Raw genomic sequence first — 20,363 nt, 5'->3', positions numbered from 1 at the left:
AAGGATCAATATTGGCCCCAGGACACCAGGGAGAACTCACCTGCACTTCAAGATGGTATTATGGGATCAACCTGAGGGGGCAGATGGGTCCTCTTCATGATGTCTCACTCAAAAGATGAACCTCTGACAGTACAGCACTCCCTCAAATACTGGCACTGGGTGTGTCAGTCTGAACAATGGCGCTCGAGTCTCGGGAAAGCTTCTTGAATCTACGGCAATCTGAGATTGAGGGGACAGTGCTGAACCATAGCTAAAGCCTCATTTGATTGGCAATCACTCTGAGAAGAAATGCTACTCCAGCACCAGGTGTTATAGAGCAACAGTCCTGCCCCCACCAGTACTGTACCCCAGTGTTATACAGTAACAAACCTGTCCCCACCAGTACTGTACCCCAGTGTTATAGAGCAACAGTCCTGACCCCACCAGTACTGTACTCCAGTGTTATACAGTAACAAACCTGTCCCCACCAATACTGTACCCCAGTGTTAAACAGTGACAGATCTGTCCCCACCAGTAATGTACCCCAGTGTTATACAGTGATAGACCTGTCCCCACCAGGACTGTATCCCAGTGTTATACAGTGACAGACCTGTCCCCACCAGTACTGTACCCCAGTGTTATACAGTGACAGACCTGTCCCCACCAGTACTGTACCCCAGTGTTATACAGTGACAGACCTGTCCCCACCAGTACTGTACCCCAGTGTTATACAGTGACAGACCTGTCCCCACCAGTACTGTACCCCAGTGTTATACAGTGATAGACCTGTCCCCACCAGTACTGTACTCCAGTGTTATACAGTGACAGACCTGTCCCCACCAGTACTGTACCCCAGTGTTATAGTGACAGACCTATCCCCACCAGTACTGTACCCCAGTGTTACACAGTGACAGACCTGTCCCCACCAGTACTGTACCCCAGTGTTATACAGTGACAGACCTGTCCCCACCAGTACCCTACCCCGGTGTTATACAGTAACAAACCTGTCCCCACCAGTACTGTACCCCAGTGTTATACAGTAACAAACCTGTCCCCACCAGTACTGTACCCCAGTGTTATACAGTGACAGACCTGTCCCCACCAGTACTGTATCCCAGTGTTATACAGTGTCAGACCTGTCCCCACCAGTACTGTATCCCAGTGTTATACAGTGTCAGACCTGTCCCCACCAGTACTGTACCCCAGTGTTATACAATGATAGACCTGTCCCCACCAGTACTGTACCCCAGTGTTATACAGTGTCAGACCTGTCCCCACCAGTACTGTACCCCAGTATTATACAATGATAGACCTGTCCCCACCAGTACTGTACCCCAGTGTTATACAGTGACAGACCTGTCCCCACCAGTACTGTACCCCAGTGATATACAGTGTCAGACCTGTCCCCACCAGTACTGTATCCCAGTGTTATACAGTGTCAGACCTGTCCCCACCAGTACTGTACCCCAGTGTTATACAGTGACAGACCTGTCCCCACCAGTACTGTACCCCAGTGTTATACAGTGTCAGACCCGTCCCCACCAGTACTGTACCCCAGTGTTATACAGTGACAGACCTGTCCCCACCAGTACTGTACCCCAGTGTTATACAGTGACAGACCCGTCCCCACCAGTACTGTACCCCAGTGTTATACAGTGACAGACCCGTCCCCACCAGTACTGTACCCGTGTTATACAGTGACAGACCTGTCCCCACCAGTACTGTACCCCAGTGTTATACAGTGACAGACCTGTCCCCACCAGTACTGTACCCCAGTGTTATACAGTGACAGACCTGTCCCCACCAGTACTGTACCCCAGTGTTATACAGTGACAGACCCGTCCCCACCAGTACTGTACCCCAGTGTTATACAGTGTCAGACCTGTCCCCACCAGTACTGTACCCCAGTGTTATACAGTGACAGACCTGTCCCCACCAGTACTGTACCCCAGTGTTATACAGTGACAGACCTGTCCCCACCAGTACTGTACCCCAGTGTTATACAGTGTCAGACCTGTCCCCACCAGTACTGTACCCCAGTGTTATACAGTGACAGACCTGTCCCCACCAGTACTGTATCCCAGTGTTATACAGTGTCAGACCCGTCCCCACCAGTACTGTACCCCAGTGTTATACAGTGACAGACCCATCCCCACCAGTACTGTACCCCAGTGTTATACAGTGACAGACCTGTCCCCACCAGTACTGTATCCCAGTGTTATACAGTGTCAGACCTGTCCCCACCAGTACTGTACCCGTGTTATACAGTGTCAGACCTGTCCCCACCAGTACTGTACCCGTGTTATACAGTGTCAGACCTGTACCCACCAGTACTGGACCCAGTGTTATGCTATGGGTCTATCACTGTATCGGTACTGTGTCCCAGTGCTTTCTAGATGAAAATTCTCTCTCTAGACTGGTTACACGAAGTTCAGGAGGAGACAATCTTAAAAGTTCTGTTGGTATTTGAGAGAAACTTTAATTTCACCCAGACCCTGTTGCCTGCACTGAATACCAGTGAAGAAACTCTATAACCAGAGAGGTAATCAGACCATGGCACCGGTGTGTTCCACTGAAATTCTCTTCGTGACTGTGGTGCTCAGTCATGCCACAGGCACATCTGGTACTTTCTCTTGTCTGGTCACCATCTGTCTGTCTCTCTCTCAGTTGGAGCTGTGTTTCGATGATGAGCTGGTGCTGCAGCAGCTGAAGTACACGGGAATGCTCGAGACAGTTCGCATCCGCCGCTCTGGGTACAGCGCCAAATACACCTTCCAGGTATGGGCAAGGGTGCAGAGGAACGAGGGCGACTTGACCATGAGGGAGGGGTTTAGACAGTCCAGGTAGTCTCATGTGCTCCTTTCTGTAACACCTTTTCCCCTTGAATCCGTACCCCAGTGAGCATGACCCTAGACTACAACAACAACTTGCATGTTGGTAGTGCCATTAATGGAACAATATGTTCCAATGCACTTTACAGGTGCGTTATAGGATAAAATTTGACGTCAGCCATGTAAGGAGATATTAGGACAGGTGCCCAGAACCTTGGTCAAGGAGACTTGATCGAAGGAGCGTCTTAAAGGAGCAGAGAAAGGCTGAGAGATGTGGGAAGGGAATTCCAGAGCTTAGGCCCTTAGCACCCGAAGGCATAGCTCCCTCTGGGTGAGCAATTAAAATCGGGGATGCTCAAGGGGCCAGAATTGGAGGAGCATCGAGATTTGGACTGAAGGAATTTACAGTGGTTGGAGGGCGACACCATGGAGGGATTTGAAAATGAGGTTGACAATTTTAAAATCAAGATGTTGCTTAACCGAGAATCAATATAGATCAGCAAGCAGAGGAGTGATAGGTGAACAGGTTTGGTACCAGCTCGAAAACGGGCAGCAGAGGTTTGAAAGACCTCAAGTTTATGGAGGGTAAAACCATGGAGGTGAGAGGTTCGTTGGGATAATACCCCACACAGAGAGAGAGAGAGAGAGAGAGCCCTGAGTCACCGTGCAGTGTGATGTTAATCTTGCCCTTTTGTGTTCCAGGAATTCATGGATCAGTTCCGAGTTTTGCTACCTAAGAATGCTGAACCAGTGCAGGAATTGATTGATGCCTTGTTCAACAAGCTGGAGCTAGACAGGAACAACTGTCAGATTGGGAAAACCAAGGTACTGATCAACCAGTCTGGCCTCAACTGGCAGAGTATTGACAACATGTTCTAGAAATAAGTTCAAGGTGAGGGGCAGGAGGTTTAGGAGGGATGTGAGGAAAAACTTTTTTACCCAGAGGGTGGTGACGGTCTGGAATGCACTGCCTGGGAGGGTGGTGGAGGCCGGTTGCCTCACATCCTTTATAAAGTACCTGGATGAGCACTTGGCAGATTCAAGGCTATGGGCCAAGTGCTGGTAAATGGGATTAGGTAGGTAGGTCAGGTGTTTCTATCGTGTCGGTGCAGACTCGATGGGCCGAAGGGCCTCTTCTGCACTGTGAGATTCTGTGAAATGCAATGTAACAGTTATCATCAATCTTGTCCTTTGCCAGGTCAATATTGTCAATATTGTGATGGGGAATTAGTTGCTTCTGCCATTTGGGGTCCTCAATGTGAGTGTCCCACCTAGTGGCTAGGAAGGGTAGTGGAGCTTTTCAATTTTATTAGCGAATCCAACTGGATCCTGATTAACAACATTCCAGAAAAGAAATGATAGTAATCCTGTAAAAAAAAACGCCCTGAGAGTTCAGTGGGAAACTAAAATGCATCATCCGTAACAGTCACACCTAGCACAAAGGAAGATGGTTGTGGTTGTTGGAGGTCAATTATCTCAGTTCCAGGACATCACTGCAGAAGTTCCTCAGGATAGTGTCCTCGGCCCAACCATCTTCAGCTGCTTCATCAATGACCTTCCTTCCATCATAAGGTCAGAAGTGGGGATGTTCACTGATGATTGCACAATGTTCAGCACCATTCGTGACTCCTCAGATACTGAAGCAGTCCATGTCCAAATGCAGCAAGACCTGGACAACATTCAGGCTTGGGCTGATAAGTGGCAAGTATCATTCACACCACACACATCCTGGGGGTTACCATTGACCAGAAACTGAACTGGACTAACCATATAAATACTGTGGCTATATCCAGGCTTGAGCTGACAAGTGGCAAGATGTTGATAGCATATTAACATGGATAGAGGATTGGCTAACTAATAGAAGACAGAGAGTTGGGATAAGGGGGGCATTTTTGGAATGGCAACCTGTAACTAGTGGAGTGTCACAGGGATCAATTATTTACAACATGTATTAATAACTTGGATGAGGGAAGCGAATGTACTATCACTAAATTTGCGGATGATACAAAAAAGTTGGGAAGGCAAGCGGTGAGGGTGACACAAGGAGTCGACAGAGGGATATAGACAGGTTAAGCGAATGGGCAAAAACTTGGCAGATGGAATATAATGTGGAAAAATGTGAGGTTATGCATTTTGGCATAATAGAGGAGCTGAATATTATTTAAATGGAGAAAGACTGCAGAAAGTTACAGCACAGAGGGATTTGGGAGTCCTTGTGCATGAATCCCAAAATACAAACATACAAGTTCAACAGGTAATAGGTAAGGCAAATGGAATGTTGGCCTTTATTTCAAAGGGAATGGATTATAAAAATAGGGAAGTCTTGCTAAAACTATACAAGGCACTAGTTAGACCACACCTAGAATACTGTGAACAGTTTGGTCCCCTTATCTAAGGAAAGATATACTGGCATTGGAGGCAGTCCAGAGAAGATTCACTAGGTTGATCCTGGGTATGGAGGGATTTTCTTATGAGGAGAGGGTGAGTGGGTTGGGCCTGTACTCATTGGAGTTTAGAAGAATGAGAGGCGACCTTATTGAAACATTTAAGATTCTTAGGGCAGATGCTGAGAGATTGTTTCCCCTTGTGGGAGAGTCTAGGACCAGAGGGCATAATCTCAGAGTAAGGGATCGTCCATTTAAAACAGCGATGAGGTGGAATTTCTTCGGAGGGTAGTCAATCTGTGGAATTCTTTACCGCAGAGGGCTGTGGAGGCTGGGTTGTTAAATATATTCAGGGTGGAGATAAACAGATTTTTAATTAGTAAGGGAATCAAGGGTTATGGGGAAAAGGCAGGAAAGTAGAGTTGAGGATTATCTAGTCAGCCATGATCTCATTGAATGGCGGAACAGACTTGATGGGCCAAATGGCCTACTTTTGCTCCTACATTTTATGGACTTATGGTCGAAGTAACATTTGAGCCACACAAGTGCCAGGCAATGGCCATCTCCAACAAGAGAGAATCTAGCCATCGCCCCATGACATTTAATGGCATTAACATCACTGAATCCCCAACTATCAACATCCTGGGGGTTACCATTGATCAGAAATTGAACTGGACTGAACTGGATATATTTCCAGGTCAGGATGGTGAGTGACTTGGAGGGGAACTTGGAGGTGATGGTGTTCCCATGTGTCTGCTGCCCTTGTCCTTCTAGATGGCAGAGGTTGTGAGTTTGGAAATATATCGCCGTTCCATCACTGTTGCTGGGTCAAAATCCTGGAACTCCCTCCCTAACAGCACTGTTGGTGTACCTACACCACATGGACTGCAGCGGTTCAAGAAGGCAGCTCACCTCCACCTTCTCAAGGACAGTTAGGGATGGGCAATAAATGCTGCCCTAGCCAACAACGCCCATATCTTGTGATTAAATGAAAATGAGATCACTGCACAGAAAGCAGGAGTTCTGGCTGATTTCCTCCTTCCACATCCCCAGATTCTCAGTGATCTTGCAGAGCCACTGAACAGATCCCACTGATATTCCAGACCCTCCGTATGATCTGCAGGATCGTTCTGTTCTGTTTCCCTCATTTGTTTTTCTATTCTTTCACGAGATGTGGGCTTCGCTGGCTAGACCAGCATGTATTCCCCATCCCTAGTTGCCCTTGAGAAGGTGGCGGTGAGCTGCTTTCTTGAAGCACTGCAGTCCATGTAATATAGGTACAACCACAGTGCTGTTAGGGTGGGAGTTCCAGGTTTTGGACCCAGCGTTGGTGGTGGGGGGGAGTGAATGTTTGTGGATGGGGTGCTGATCAAGCGGGGCTACTTTGTCTGGCATGGTGTCAAGCTTCTTGAGTGTTGTTGGAACTGTACTCATCCAGGCAAGCAGAGTCCCATCACACTCTGGTCTTATGCCTTGTAGATGGTGGACAGGCTTTGGGGAGTCAGGAGGTGAGTTATTCACCACAGAATTCCAGTCTCTGGCTCGCTCTTGTAGCCACAACCTTGATATGGCTGATCCAGTTGGAGGTCTAATTCAGACAAGGACAGAATCAGTTGAGTCCACACAGTCTGGTTTAACAGCTATCGGTGAAAGACGGGAAGAGGCCAGACAGCAAATTGACTCTTGGAGGAATTCAGCAAAAGCGAGGGCTCCTCAGGAGAGGGGTTTTGGGGTAAAACCCCCAACACCAACCAATTGTTTCATCCAACTGAGTCAGATTTGGCTGACGCCCAATAAACATTGATCCATCTTGATGCTGTGTGTTACAGTTGTTGTGATTCGTATTATTGTCTATCCAACTCCACCCCCACTCAGGTTTTCATGAAGGAAACAGAACGCCAGAAGCTGCAGGATATTTTACATAGGGAGGTGATCCGGAAAATCTTGCTCCTGCAGACCTGGTTCCGGGCAATTCTGGAAAGGAGAAGGTTCCTGAAGATGAGGCAAGCTACAATCACCATTCAGGTGCGTGAGCCCCATCAAACAGCTTGTTATTGTTCAACGGTTAATGGAAGGTGACTGGAGGTGTTGCATGGGATAGAATTAGTAGCCACATGAAAAAATATGGGTTGATAAGGAAGAGCCAGCATGGATTTCTAAAGGTGAAATCATGTTTAACTAACTTGCTGGAGTTTTTTTGAAGAGGTAAAAGAAAAGTTTGATGAGGGTAATGCTGTTGTTCTGGTGCACATGGACTTTCAAAAGGCATTTGATACAGTGCCACACAACAGACTTGTGAGATAAGTTATTGCTCATGGAATAAAAGGGACAGTAGCAACGTGGATACAAAATTGGCTGAAAAATAGGAAGCAGAGAGTAATGGTCAATGGATATTTTTCAGGCTGGAGGAAGGTTTGTAGTGGAGTTCCCCAGGGGTTGGTATTGGGACCCTTGCTTTTCTTAATATATATTAATGATATAGATCTTGGTGCGCAGGGGACAATTTTAAAGTTTGCGGATGATACAAAGCTTGGGAGTGTTGTGAACTGCGAGGAGGACAGTGTGGAACTTCAAGAGGACATCGACAAGTTGATGGAGTGGGCAGATAGGTGGCAGGTGATGTTCAATGTGGAGAAGTGTGAGGTGATGCATTTTAGTAGGAAGAACGTGGACAGACAATATAAAATAAGGGGTGAAATTTTGAAGGGGGTGCAGGAGCAGAAAGACCTGGGTGTATATGTGCATAGATCATTGAAGGTGGCAGGACAGGTGGAGAGAGCAGTTAATAAAGCATATAGTATCCTGGGCTTTATAAATAGGGGCATAGAGTACAAGAGCAAGGAGGTTATGCTGAGTTTATATAAGACACTTGTTAGATCTCAGCTGGAGTATTGTGTACAGTTCTGGGCGCCACATTAAAGGAAGGATGTGAACACATTAGAGAGAGTGCAGAAGAGGTTTACAAGAATGGTCCCAGGGATGAGAAACTTCAGCTATGAGGATGGATTGGAGAGGTTGGGATTGTTCTCCTTGGAGAGAAGAAGGCCAAGAGGAGATTTGATAGAGATGTTCCAAATCATGAGGGGGCTGGACAGAGTAGATCGGGAGAAACTGTTCCTGCTCGTGAAAGGATCAAGGACAAGAGGGCGCAGATTTAAAGTGATTTGCAAAAGACGCAAGTGTGATGTGAGAAAAGACTTTTTCACACAACGATTGGTTCAGGTTTAGAATGTACTGTCTGGACGTGTGGTAGAGGCAGGTTCAATCGAGGCATTCAGGAGGGCATTAGATGATTATTTGAATAGGAACAATGTCCAGGGGTATGGGGAAAAAGCAGAAGAACGGCACTAAGTCATAATGATCATTTGGAGAGTTGGTGCAAACACTGGATGCAAAGGAGGCTGAATGGCCTCCTTCTGTGCTGTTAAAATTCTGTGAATTTTGTGATTCAAAGTCTGTATAACGGTAGTCAATGCACTCTCCAAACAATCAAACACTGGGAAGCTTTACTACTTTTTGAGGATCACTCACTGTGTAACTGTACAGAGTCACTGTTTATTCAGCAGGGTAAGGATCACTCACTGTGTAAGTGTACAGAGTCACTGTTTATTCAGCAGGGTAAGGATCACTCACTGTGTAACTGTACAGAGTCACTGTTTATTCAGCAGGGTAAGGATCACTCACTGTGTAACTGTACAGAGTCACTGTTTATTCAGCAGGGTAAGGATCACTCACTGTGTAACTGTACAGAGTCACTGTTTATTCAGGGTAAAGGTCACTCACTGTGTAACTGTACATGGTCACTGTTTATTCAGGGTAAGGGTCACTCACTGTGTACCTGTACAGAGTCACTGTTTATTCAGGGTAAGGATCACTCACTGTGTACCTGTACAGAGTCACTGTTTATTCAGGGTAAGGGCCACTCACTGTGTAACTGTACATGGTCACTGTTTATTCAGGGTAAGGGTCACTCACTGTGTACCTGTACAGAGTCACTGTTTATTCAGGGTAAGGGCCACTCACTGTGTAACTGTACATGGTCACTGTTTATTCAGGGTAAGGGCCACTCACTGTGTACCTGTACAGAGTCACTGTTTATTCAGGGTAAGGGTCACTCACTGTGTAACTGTGCAGAGTCACTGTTTATTCAGGGTGAGGGTCACTCACTGAGTAACTGTACAGAGTCACTGTTTATTCAGGGTAAGAATCACTCACTGTGTAACTGTACAGAGTCACTGTTTATTCAGGGTAAGAATCACTCACTGTGTAACTGTACAGAGTCACTGTTTATTCAGGGTAAGAATCACTCACTGTGTAACTGTACAGAGTCACTGTTTATTCAGGGTAAGAATCACTCACTGTGTAACTGTACAGAGTCACTGTTTATTCAGGGTAAGAATCACACACTGTGTAACTGTACAGAGTCACTGTTTATTCAGGGTAAGAATCACTCACTGTGTAACTGTACAGAGTCACTGTTTATTCAGGGTAAGAATCACTCACTGTGTAACTGTGCACTGTCATTGTTTATTCAGGGTAAGGGCCACTCACTGTGTAACTGTGCAGTGTCATTGTTTATTCAGGGTAAGAATCACTCACATGACTGATCTCTTTCTCCAGGCGTACTGCCGCTCATACCTTGTGAGGTTGGCCTTACAAAGACGCAGTGCAGCGACTCTGATCCAGTTGGTGTGGAGGGGATATGTGCAAAGACAGGCATATAAGAAGCAGATCCATGCGATTGCATTGTGCCAGGCTGCAAGTCGCGGGTTCCTGGCACGTAAAAGGTAATTGTTAGGACAGGGTTAATAAAACCCCTCATTCCAGTTGTTCTAGATTCAAGTGGTTGGCAATTGTGGCCTGAACTCTTTCACTTCTAGGGGCTTCCGATCTGCCTCAGGTACTGTATGCAAAATCCTCATTTTCATTTGCCAATCTCCAGCCCTTTCAGTCTAATGAGAACAGGAGGGGGCCATTCAGCCCCTTCAGCCTCTTTCTACTATTCAGTTAGATCATGAGTGAACTGTATCTTAAAATCCATTTACTTGCCTGGGCTGCATCTCCCTTTACACTCTTACCTAGCAGCAAAAATCTATCAATCTCCATTTGAAATAGTCAGTTAACACCCCCCCAGCCTCAGCAGCTTTTTGGATGGAGAGAATTCCAGACTCCCGCCCCCCTTTTGTGTGAAGAACTGCTTCCTGACATCACCCCTGAACGATCTGGTTCTAATTTTAAAGTTATGGCTCCTTGTTGTGGATTCCTTCCCCCACTAGAGGGGAATAGTCTCCATTTACCCTCCCTGCCTCTGCAGACACTTCCAGTTTGCGCTGCATTTCCGTTCCCTCTGGCTTGCTGTGCACTCCCCCTGCCTCTCCAGCCACTTTCACGGGCACAGCCTTCAGCTGTCTTGGGCCCATATTCTGGAATACTAGTCCTCCAGCTCCTTCAGAATCCATCTCTTGGTGCCTGTGGCCACCGTCCCCCATCGTTTCCTCTATCCAATTTTGTTCTCTGACCTGTTGTGTTGATTTACTGCACAATCCTAGCTGCTGTTAAGCTTCTTCAATTGACTCACCAAGTTTATTGATCACCTTTTAACCTCCACCGGCTTTGTAAGAGCAAAGGAAATAGGAGCAGGAGTAGGCCATTCAAGCCTGGTCCGACATTCAATGAGATCATGGCTGATCATCTACTTCAACATCATTTTCCTGCACTACCCCCATATTCTTTGACGTTTTTAATATGTAGAAACCTGATCGATCTCAGTCTGGAACATACTCAATGACTGAGCCTCCGCAGCCCCCTTGGGGCAGAGAATTCCAAAGATTCACCGCCCCCTGGGTGAAGAAATTCCCCCTCATCTCAGTCCTAAATGGCCTACCCCTTATCCTGAGACTGTGTCCCCTGATTCTTGACCCCCAGGGGAAATATCCTTCCTGCATCTACCCTGTCAAGCCCTGTAAGAATTTTGTACGTTTGAACAAGATCACCTCTCATTCTTCCAAACTCCAGGGAATAAAGGCCCAGTCTATTTAATATTTCCTCATAGGACAATCCCTCCATCCCAAGAATTAGTTTGGTGAACCTTCATTACACTCTATGGCAAGTATATCTTTCCTTAGGTAAGGAGACCAAAGCTGCACACAATACTCTGGGTGTGGTCTCTCCAAAGCTCTATATAATTGCTGTAAGACATCTTTACTCCTATACGCAAATCCTCTTGTAATAAAGGCCAACATAATTGCTTGCTGTACCTGCATGTTAGCTTTCAGTGACTCATGAACAAGTCCCTTTGAAGTTCAACACTTCCCAGCCTCTCTCCATTTAAGAAATACTCCTGTATTTCTGTTTTTCCTATCAAAGTGGATAACCTCACACGTCTCCACATTGTATCCCATCTGCCAAATCTTTGCCCACTCGCTCAGCCTCTCCAAATCCCCTTGAAGCTTCTATGCATCCTCCTCACAACTCATTCTTCCACCTAGCTTTGTGTCATCTGCAAACTTGGAAACATTATATTTAATCCCCATATCCAAATCAATGATATCAGTTATGATTAGCTGGGGCCCAAGCACTGATCCTTGCAATACCCCACTAGTTACAGCTGAAAAGGACACATTTATTCCTACTCTGTTTTCTGCCTGTTAACCAGTTCTCAATCCATGCCAGTTTATTCCCCCTAATCCAAGTGCTCTAATTTTGTTTACTAGCCTCTTGTGACCTTATCAAAATCTAAATATACCACATCCACTGGTTCTCCTTTATCTATTCAGCTAGTTACATCCTAAAAAAAAACTCCAGCTTTGTTAAACATGATTTCTCTTTCATAAATCCATGTTTGACTCTGCCCAATCCTACCATTATTTTCTAAGTATCCTGTTATCACATCCTTTATTATAGATCCTAACATTCTCCCTACTGCTGATGCTTCCAAATCTCCAGAGGTGAGGTGTGAGTGAATGTCCTTGACATCATGGTAACATTTGACCAAATGTAGCATCAAGGAGCCCCAACTAAATTCAAGTCAATGGAAATTTCGGGGGGGTGGGGTGGGAGGAAAACTCTCCACCATTTAGCACAAAGGAAGATAGTTGTGGTTGTTGGAGGCCAATCATCTCAGACACTACAGGAGTTCCTCAGGGTAGTGTCCTAGGCCCAACCATCTTCGGCTGCTTCATCAATGACCTTCCTTCCATCATAAGGTCAGAAGCGGGGCTGTTCGCTGATGACTGCACAATGTTCACCATTTGTGACTCCTCAGGTACTCAAGCAGTCCATGTCCAAATGCAGCAAGACCTGGACAATATCCAGGCTTGGGCTGACAAGTGGCAAGTAACATTCATGCTGCAGTAGTGCCAGGCAATGACCATCTCCAACAAGAGAGAATCTAACCATGTCCTCTGGCATTACCATCACTGAATTCCCCCATTATCAACATCCTGGGTGTTACCATTGACCAGAAACTGAACTGGACTAGCCACATAAATACTGTGGCTGCAAGAGCAGGTCAGAGGCTAGGAATCCTGTGACAAGTAACTCACCTCCTGACTCCCCAAATCCTGTCCTCCATCTAGAAGGCACAAGTCAGGAGTGTGATGGAATTCTTGGGATTGAAATCTAGTGCAGTACTGAGGGAGTGCTGCACTATTGGAGTGTTATCTTTCAGAAAAGGTTTTAAACAGGCTCCATCTGTCCTTGGGTAGATGTGAAAGATCCCATGGCACTATTTGAAGAAGAACAGTGAGGCTCTCCTCGGTGTCCTGGGACCAATCTTTATTCCTCAACCAACACTGCTAAAACAGATTATCTGAACATAATCACATTGCTGTTTGTGCAATCTTGCTCTGCACAAATTGGTTGCCATGTTTCCAACATTACAACGGTGACTACACTTCAAAAAGGACTTTGTAGACTGTAAAAGTATTTTGGGACATCCCGTGGTTGTGAAAGGTGCTATAGAAACGTACGTTTGTTCCTACTTTACCCTTTGCACCATCCTAATACCCTCTTCCGGTGTTTTTTTTTGGCTGCAGAGTCCGTTTGATACGCGAGGAGCAGTGGAAAGCTCGGGAAGAAGCTGAACACAGAGAGTGTGAGATGCAGGCCAAGGAGAGGCAGCGAGATTCCGTCCAATCCCAGTCTGCAACTGACCAGGACACTAAGGTGGTCAAAGGGATCGAGTCCTCCCTAGAAGTGCCACCATCAGTGGATAGTGTTAGCTTGGGAGAGTCACAGGCACCCCAGGGAAATATCATCACCTCACCCCAGAAACCCTCGCCAGAAGGCACGGAGAGGTCAAGCTCATATCGGGAAAAACGAGAGAATCGGCGGATGCGTGGTTTAGAACACGACAAGTTCCAGAGACAACTGGCATCACCGACCCCTCAGAATGAGCCCTCACTGCCCCCTGCGCTTGACTGGCCAGTTAACACACTCGAGATTGTGGAAAAGATGGCGCAGAATGCCAGCACTAAGGCCAAGGGAGAGGTCAAGGGGCAGCAGGGCAATCGAAGACCTTTAGGAAACGAGCAGGCAGAGAATGCCACGTGCCCAGAGAGGATGACTGTGGAATGGGACAAGCAGGTGGACAGGGATTCGGTCAATAACAGTGAAATGGAGAAGGCAGCAGGAGAGCAGAGCAAAAATAAGCAGACAACACCTCGGCTGAAGAGGCCAAAAAGTCTTCAGTTGATCACTGGTGAGACTGTGCTGCCGACGAAGGCGCAAGCTGCTGGTGGCGAGGTAAACAGTGGTCAAATACCTGGAGAAGGCCAAGATGGTGAGGATCTGGCACAGGGAGCCATCCACCGGTATAATGACCAAGCAAAACTGAGAAGTAAGGCGGAGAAGTGGAAAGATAAGCGGCATTATGAGGTCGCTAGCCCAGTGACAGAGAAGAAACAAAATCATCCTCCACTGGCCAACACAAAGTAAGAATCAAACATGCAGCCTCCAGGTGCCTCAGGCCTGGGAGGGAGGGTCGGGCCTGGGTAGGCTGAGTTGAATGGGGCCTGGGTAGTGAGGGAACGGGTTGGACTGACTCTGGGGTAGGTAGGGGTGGTGGGGGTCAAGCCCAAGGCTCTCTGTGGCTTTGGGTTAGTTGTATGATCACAATCCTGGGTGAGAGGGTGGGTGTGATTTTACAGTGAGGGAAGAAATCCCCAGCTTCCCTCCATTTTGCAGCCACTGTTAATGGTGAAGTGAGTGGACTAGATCAACAGCCAAAAAACCGGTCCCATTTTAATGAATGAAAGTTGTGAGCATCCCTAACAGCGGAGGAGGGAAAGGAGACAAGGATTCAGGCTAGATTCATATCAGTCCTGTGTCTGTCACGTATAACCAGGTATGCTGATGTAAGGAGTATTTTATGAATCTCCTTTTTTTCCCCCTCTCTCTTTCTTCCCCCCTCTCACTTATCCTCTCTCTCCCCCCCCTTCTCTCTCTTTTCCCCCCCCTTCTCTCTTTTCCCCCTCTCTCTCTTCCCCTCGCCCCCCCCCTCCCGCTCTCTCTTTTTGCAAACCACCCCCCCCCTCCACCCCGGCTCTCTCTTTTGGCTACCCCCTCCCTCCCTCTCTCTCTCTTTTTCCCGACAACAGGAACAAGGAGTTCTCTCCTCAGGAGGAACATTTGCTGCTGAACTCGCCCTATTCTCCGGATGGTGGAGCTGAGACCCCATCGAAAGAGGTAGGTGAGGGTTCCCTCTCCTGCTTGAGTGTGTCAAGTCAATGGTGAGATTGTGACGCAGAAATTACGGAGAGAAATGGATCATCTGCAGAAGATCAATTTAGTTACAAACTGATGGAGTGAGTGGAAATCAGGTATCTCACAGGTTCTACGCTGGGCTGTGGTCCTGAAATATTGGATCAATCTGCATAGCTCAGGCTGAGCTCCAGAGCTCAGTCACGAAGAGTGACCCAGAATTTGGCCACAACTTCTGGTTTTTGGCTCCCTCCCAATTTGTAATTCTACAGTCTTTGCCTTTTTAGGGGTCTTGTTGGTCAGTGAGTGTGTACACACTTTGGCTCAGTGCTTGTGAGCAGGGTATGTGCGAACACATGTATCTGCCCAACACCAGTGTACGTTCTTGTGTTCTCATATACAAACACACAAACACAGGGTCAAGGTGCACACTCTCATTGTGTACACTCGCACACTGCATCAATATACACCAGGACTGGCATTAGTCCCTCACCAGGATCATCCAATCTCTGTTCGCTTTTCCCACCGGATAGGATTGGGAGTTTCAGGAATAGGGGATCAATAGTAAAACCCAGGCTCTGAACATTGTGGCCAATGGGCCATGTGTCCTTTCCTCTCTCTCAACTGTTTTGTATTTACTCCCTTGCCCCACACACACAAAAGTAAAACAAAGACTTTTCCACATTATTCCTTACAGAAGCTAATTACCTGCCCGAAGGAGCCTCTGGTCACTCTTGGGAACTCTGCTGGAACTCCCTGCATACTCTCCTCCCCATCCCTGTAGGGCGTTTACTGATTTTAACCCAACCCATCTCAATCTCTGAAGTAGGGTGGGGGCTGGTTCCTCTGTGAGCTGCTAGTATGGACCCACTAATGTGGGAACTGGCTTCCCAATGGATGGGCCATATAGTGATGGTGGTGGTGGTGGGTGGGTTGGGGGGTTTTGGGTACTTGCAGGTGAGGAATAGTAGGGGCAGGTGGGAGAGCAGTACATCTCACTCAGTCTTGGTGCTGTTCATTCTGTTTTGAGTTTTGATAGTTTTACTGCAGATGATCTTTCCTTAAAAGAATTTCTTTCCCTTCTAATTTAGCTCATTCCTCTGATTATGCTTGAATAGCTCCCAGTTGTGGGGCTCTCTCATATCCTTTGGCTGGTGTCAGATCTGGCGTGTGTTTAGAGAGAGTTTGGAGTCTGTCTTGTGGGTTGCCTCAACTATTTACTCTTTGTGAAAATTCTCACTGAGATTGGTGACATTTCAGGAAAGATCCCAACATCATCAGAATGTGGTTTCATCAGAGGCCTGTGCCACTGTCTTGGTGGGTGCGTAGCCAATGTGGTGGTCCAGTTATACAGGAACCCTATTCCCCCACCATCCCCCAACACCCCGCCCCGTCCCTATCCTAATCAGCCAGGATTCCTGCTCCTGATCATCTTGCTTTAACTCCAGCTGGAGCATTGTTGGGGAGGAATCACATGGAGAGACTGCAGAAGCTGTGATTGTTCTCCTCACAGCAGAGCAGGCTAAGAGGAGATGAAGAGATGTTCAAAATCATGAAGAGTTTTGATAGATTCATTAAGGAGAGACTGTTTCCAGTGGGAGGAGGGTCGGTGACCAGAGGGACACAAGATTTAAGATGATTGGCAAAAGAACCAGAGGTGACATTCGGAAACAGTTCTTTACACAGCGAGTTGTTGTGATCTGGAAGGTGCTGCCTGAAAGGGTGGTGGAAGCAGATTCAATAGGAACTTTCAAAAGGGAGTTGGATAAATACTTGAAGGGAAAGAGCTGGCAGATTAGAATTCATTAGATAGCAAAAGAGGCACAACTGGCCAAGTATTTTCCATCTGTGCAGTATCATTCTATAACCCCACCACCCCACCAAAACCCCGGTTTGCACTGATCTTGGCCTCAGTGCCTCTGGAATAAGGAAGGAGGGAAATCGGCCAGATTCCCACTCCTGGTCACTGTGTGCTGGCTTCTGCTGGAAGCTCCATGGTTGAGGACAGCGTCAGACAGGATGTGACAGCGTCAGACAGGATATGACATTCTCTGTCAATGCTCTGGGCTCACTTGAGGAATGTGGCCTCTTGGGCGATAGTGGTCAGTTTTTGAAGTAATTTCATCTATATTACCAAACTCCTCAATTTCAAATGTCACAGCTGGGCTTTGGAGAACACAGTCTGGGTCTAATCACCTGGAGATACTGGGTCGATTTGATTCAGGGGAGTCTTGAGTGACTCAGCCCCTTAGCCATTTTCCTCCTTTACGAATGCACCCCAGCTTGGCAAAGCAGTCGTAGGCAGGGCCCTGAGGGAAGTGGTCATTGTTGAGGATCCCCAAGGATAGTAACCCCTGACAAGATCACTTCAGCTTTAACCCCCACTTGAACTTTGACTGCTCTCTGAATCTTGTCCACATTCAATGCGCCATCGTCAGTGTTTCTGATCCCAAACTAGACACTGATCATCCTTTTTAACCTTCTTCTTGCAGATGGACAGCCAGTTATCTCCGCTTCTGGTAATGTTGGGTTAGTACCAAATGAGATCCCTTGTGGGCAGGTGTAAGATAATCGGGAACCTGCAAAGTAGATTGAGGTTTTAAAAAAAAAGAGAGAGAAGGCGATGAGGGGTCAAGGGCCACACTGATAGGGACGACTGAGTGTAGCTCTGCCTGGGGGTGACTAGCAGCCTGTACAGCTGCCCCTGGAGGGGAGACTCTGGCGAAAGGAAAGCCCGATGAATGATTATCCTGGCCTCGGCTTTGAGGCTCTGAGATTGCTGCTTTCTATGGAGTGCCACAGCAGCATCCTCCCCCTCACTAACTGGGAAACAATTTCTTTAGTTTTTGTTTCATTTAAATCTGAATTTTTAACCCTTCCTAGAGTTTTACTTGGACATGATTTCTAACAAGTGCCCTCTCTTCTTTCACTCTCTCATTGTCTTCATTCTCTTCTCCTGTCCTTTGCCTCTGTCTCTTTTTGTTCTCCTCCCTCCCTCTCTTTAGGTTCCAACGAATGGACTGCAAGATGGTGACAAAACACCAACAAAGGCACCAGTGCAGAAGAAGACATCGCAGGAACTGGATCCCACACAGACTCTTGAATCTCCCAAGTACGTCAGACACTCACTCTAGGAGAGCCCAGGGTCTGATCCCTAATCTGTCCTGGGGTGTCGCAATTTACTCCCAAGTCCCTGGGTGAAACAGGATGTGTTACATCAGTCAGGATTCCTTCCCTGATCCTTGACCACTGATTCAGGCTGGGAAGTGATTATGGGTATCGTGAGATTGTGAGGTGGCAGTGCAGTCCTCTGGAAGTGCTTTGCCAAAAGACTCAACACCTTTGGGTTGCGGTGAAGCGTTGATGAGGTGGCACTGAATAAAACATCTGCTGGGAGAACACAGCACCTTTTGGAGACAGGCTTCTCTCATGCCATGTACAAGTTCGAGGTGCGCTCAGCGAGAGAGAGAGAGAGAGCCAACCTCTCCTTTGCTGAGGTGAACAGGAATTGTAATGGGTCAAGTTGTTGGACTGGGAGGATTTGGACTGGGTTGAGGGAGGCAGGGTGGAATTTTCCATTCACACAGGGTGGTGAGATCCCACTGTTGGAGTGAATAAGTGTTGAGATGTTGGCAGGATGTTGGAAGGTTTGTAGATGGGGAGGTGGCAGCTCGGGCCAAGGTTGAGTTTTGATCAAACGTAGCCACCGTATGTGTCTGGGCGGGCAAGAATTTCCCAGAGCTCTGGACCAGGAACTATTGGTAGGAATGGAGGGTGTGGGACAGTGAGGGGAGAGGCCAATGGTGGGATGGGGAAGGGGAGAACGAGGCACTGGGGTTTAAGTGAGTGTGAATTGAGCAGTGACAGTTCTTATTTGGTGAGACTCTAACACAATATTTGCCCTAACACTTGCTCTAAGCTGTCATGGTTTTTGGTGGATGTCTCATCACGTTTATGGATTTTCACTCTCTGCCTTCTATGTCCGTGTACAGATCTTTGTACCGTGGTCCATTACGGAGATTTCTCGGGAAGAGACAAGCTGAGAAAAAGTCTTCAAAGGAGCTGTCACAGACGCCGGATGAGATGTCTCCAAACCTGGCTCACGACCCGCTGAAGAGCTTCGGGGACAGTGAGTTTCCCCACTTCCTCTGTGTAAAGAGATTTGTCTTCATTTCCTTCCCAGGTCCTTCGGCAATCACGTTAAATCTATAGCAAAGATAAAAGTAAAAGCAGACAAAAATGTAAAATAATAGCAGAGCTCCTGAGGAATGGGAAAGGAATGAAGAACAATGTATATTAGGAAAAAGAGGGTAATCAGGAGCAATGTGACCTCCTGACAGTTGATGATGATGATGTTGTCAAAGAAAATGGAAAGCAGTAAATTATAGACCAGTTAGCCTGTTGCTGGGAAATTACTAGAGTCTATAATTAAGGATATGGTGAGTGAACACTTTGAACGTTTTCAGCTGGTCAGAGAGAGTCAGCGTTGATTTGTAAAGGATGGGTCACACCTAACGAACCTGATTGAACTTTTTAAAGCGGTGACTAAAGTATTCGACAGGGAAATGTTTATGGATATTATTTATTTGGACTTGATAAAGTTTGCTAATGACGCAAAGATGGGCAGCATTACAAGCGTAAAATTACAAAAGAGATGTTGATCGATTAAGCAAATGGCAAAATTGTGGCAAATGGATTTTAATGTCCATTCAATGAATAGATGTTCAATGGACAGAACATGGGACTTTCTAAATGGTGAAAAGCTAGAAACAGTGGAGGCCTAAAGAGACTGAGGGGTCCAGGTACATAGATCATTAAAATGTCATGAACTGGTACAGAAAATAATCAAAAAGGCAAATGGAATGCTGGTCTTTCTATCTAGAGGTCGAGAATACAAGGCGGGGGAGAAGTTGTGCTTCAGCTAAACGGAGCCCTGTATAGACCACACCTGGAGTTAATGGGAGCATTTCGGGGCACCACACCTTGGGAAGGATATATTGGTCTTGGAGGGTGTGGGGCATAGATTTACCAGAATGATACCTGAACTCCAAGGGTTAAATTAGAGGGTTGTATTCTCTGGAATTTAGAAAGATAAGGAGTGATTTGATTAAGGTTTCCTAGATATAAGGGGAGCAAATAGGGTGGATGAAGAGAAACTATTTTGACTGGTTGGGGAGACTTGGACTAGGGGGCAGAGTCTGAAAATGAAAGCCAAACCTTTTAGGAGTGAGATTAGGAAATACTTCAACACACAAAGGGTGGGAGAAGTTTGAAATGCTCTTCCACAAATGCTGATTGATGCTGGATCAATTAATTTCAAATCTGAAATTGATAGATTTTTGTTAGCCAGAGGTGTTAAGGTGTACAGGTGGGTCTGTGGAGTTAGGTCACAGGTCAGAGTCTGAGCAGCTAGGTGCTAAATTGAAAAGCAGAACCTTAAAAGTAATAATCTCTGGTTTATTACCTG

At 46.7% G+C, this 20,363-nt stretch overlaps 1 protein-coding gene across 15 annotated transcripts in view; it reads left to right on the top strand.

Annotated features, from left to right (window-relative positions):
* The window catches only part of myo9bl (myosin IXb-like), a 134,823-nt gene that overhangs the window by 80,261 nt on the left and 34,199 nt on the right, over nucleotides 1–20,363 (top strand). For all 15 annotated transcript variants that reach the window (XM_078556158.1, XM_078556164.1, XM_078556170.1 and 12 more), the window contains 8 exons: nucleotides 2,647–2,757; nucleotides 3,513–3,635; nucleotides 7,070–7,219; nucleotides 9,815–9,981; nucleotides 13,231–14,127; nucleotides 14,794–14,881; nucleotides 17,902–18,008; nucleotides 18,889–19,025. In XM_078556158.1, the coding sequence (XP_078412284.1) occupies nucleotides 2,647–2,757; nucleotides 3,513–3,635; nucleotides 7,070–7,219; nucleotides 9,815–9,981; nucleotides 13,231–14,127; nucleotides 14,794–14,881; nucleotides 17,902–18,008; nucleotides 18,889–19,025 (1,780 nt within the window). The remainder of the gene's footprint in view (nucleotides 1–2,646; nucleotides 2,758–3,512; nucleotides 3,636–7,069; nucleotides 7,220–9,814; nucleotides 9,982–13,230; nucleotides 14,128–14,793; nucleotides 14,882–17,901; nucleotides 18,009–18,888; nucleotides 19,026–20,363) is intronic.

This window comes from Cetorhinus maximus, chromosome 13 (genome assembly GCF_964194155.1).
Source record: "Cetorhinus maximus chromosome 13, sCetMax3.hap1.1, whole genome shotgun sequence".
NCBI lineage: Eukaryota > Metazoa > Chordata > Chondrichthyes > Lamniformes > Cetorhinidae > Cetorhinus > Cetorhinus maximus.
Note: the sequence above shows the minus strand (reverse complement) of the source record. Positions and strands in the feature narration are given on the sequence as shown.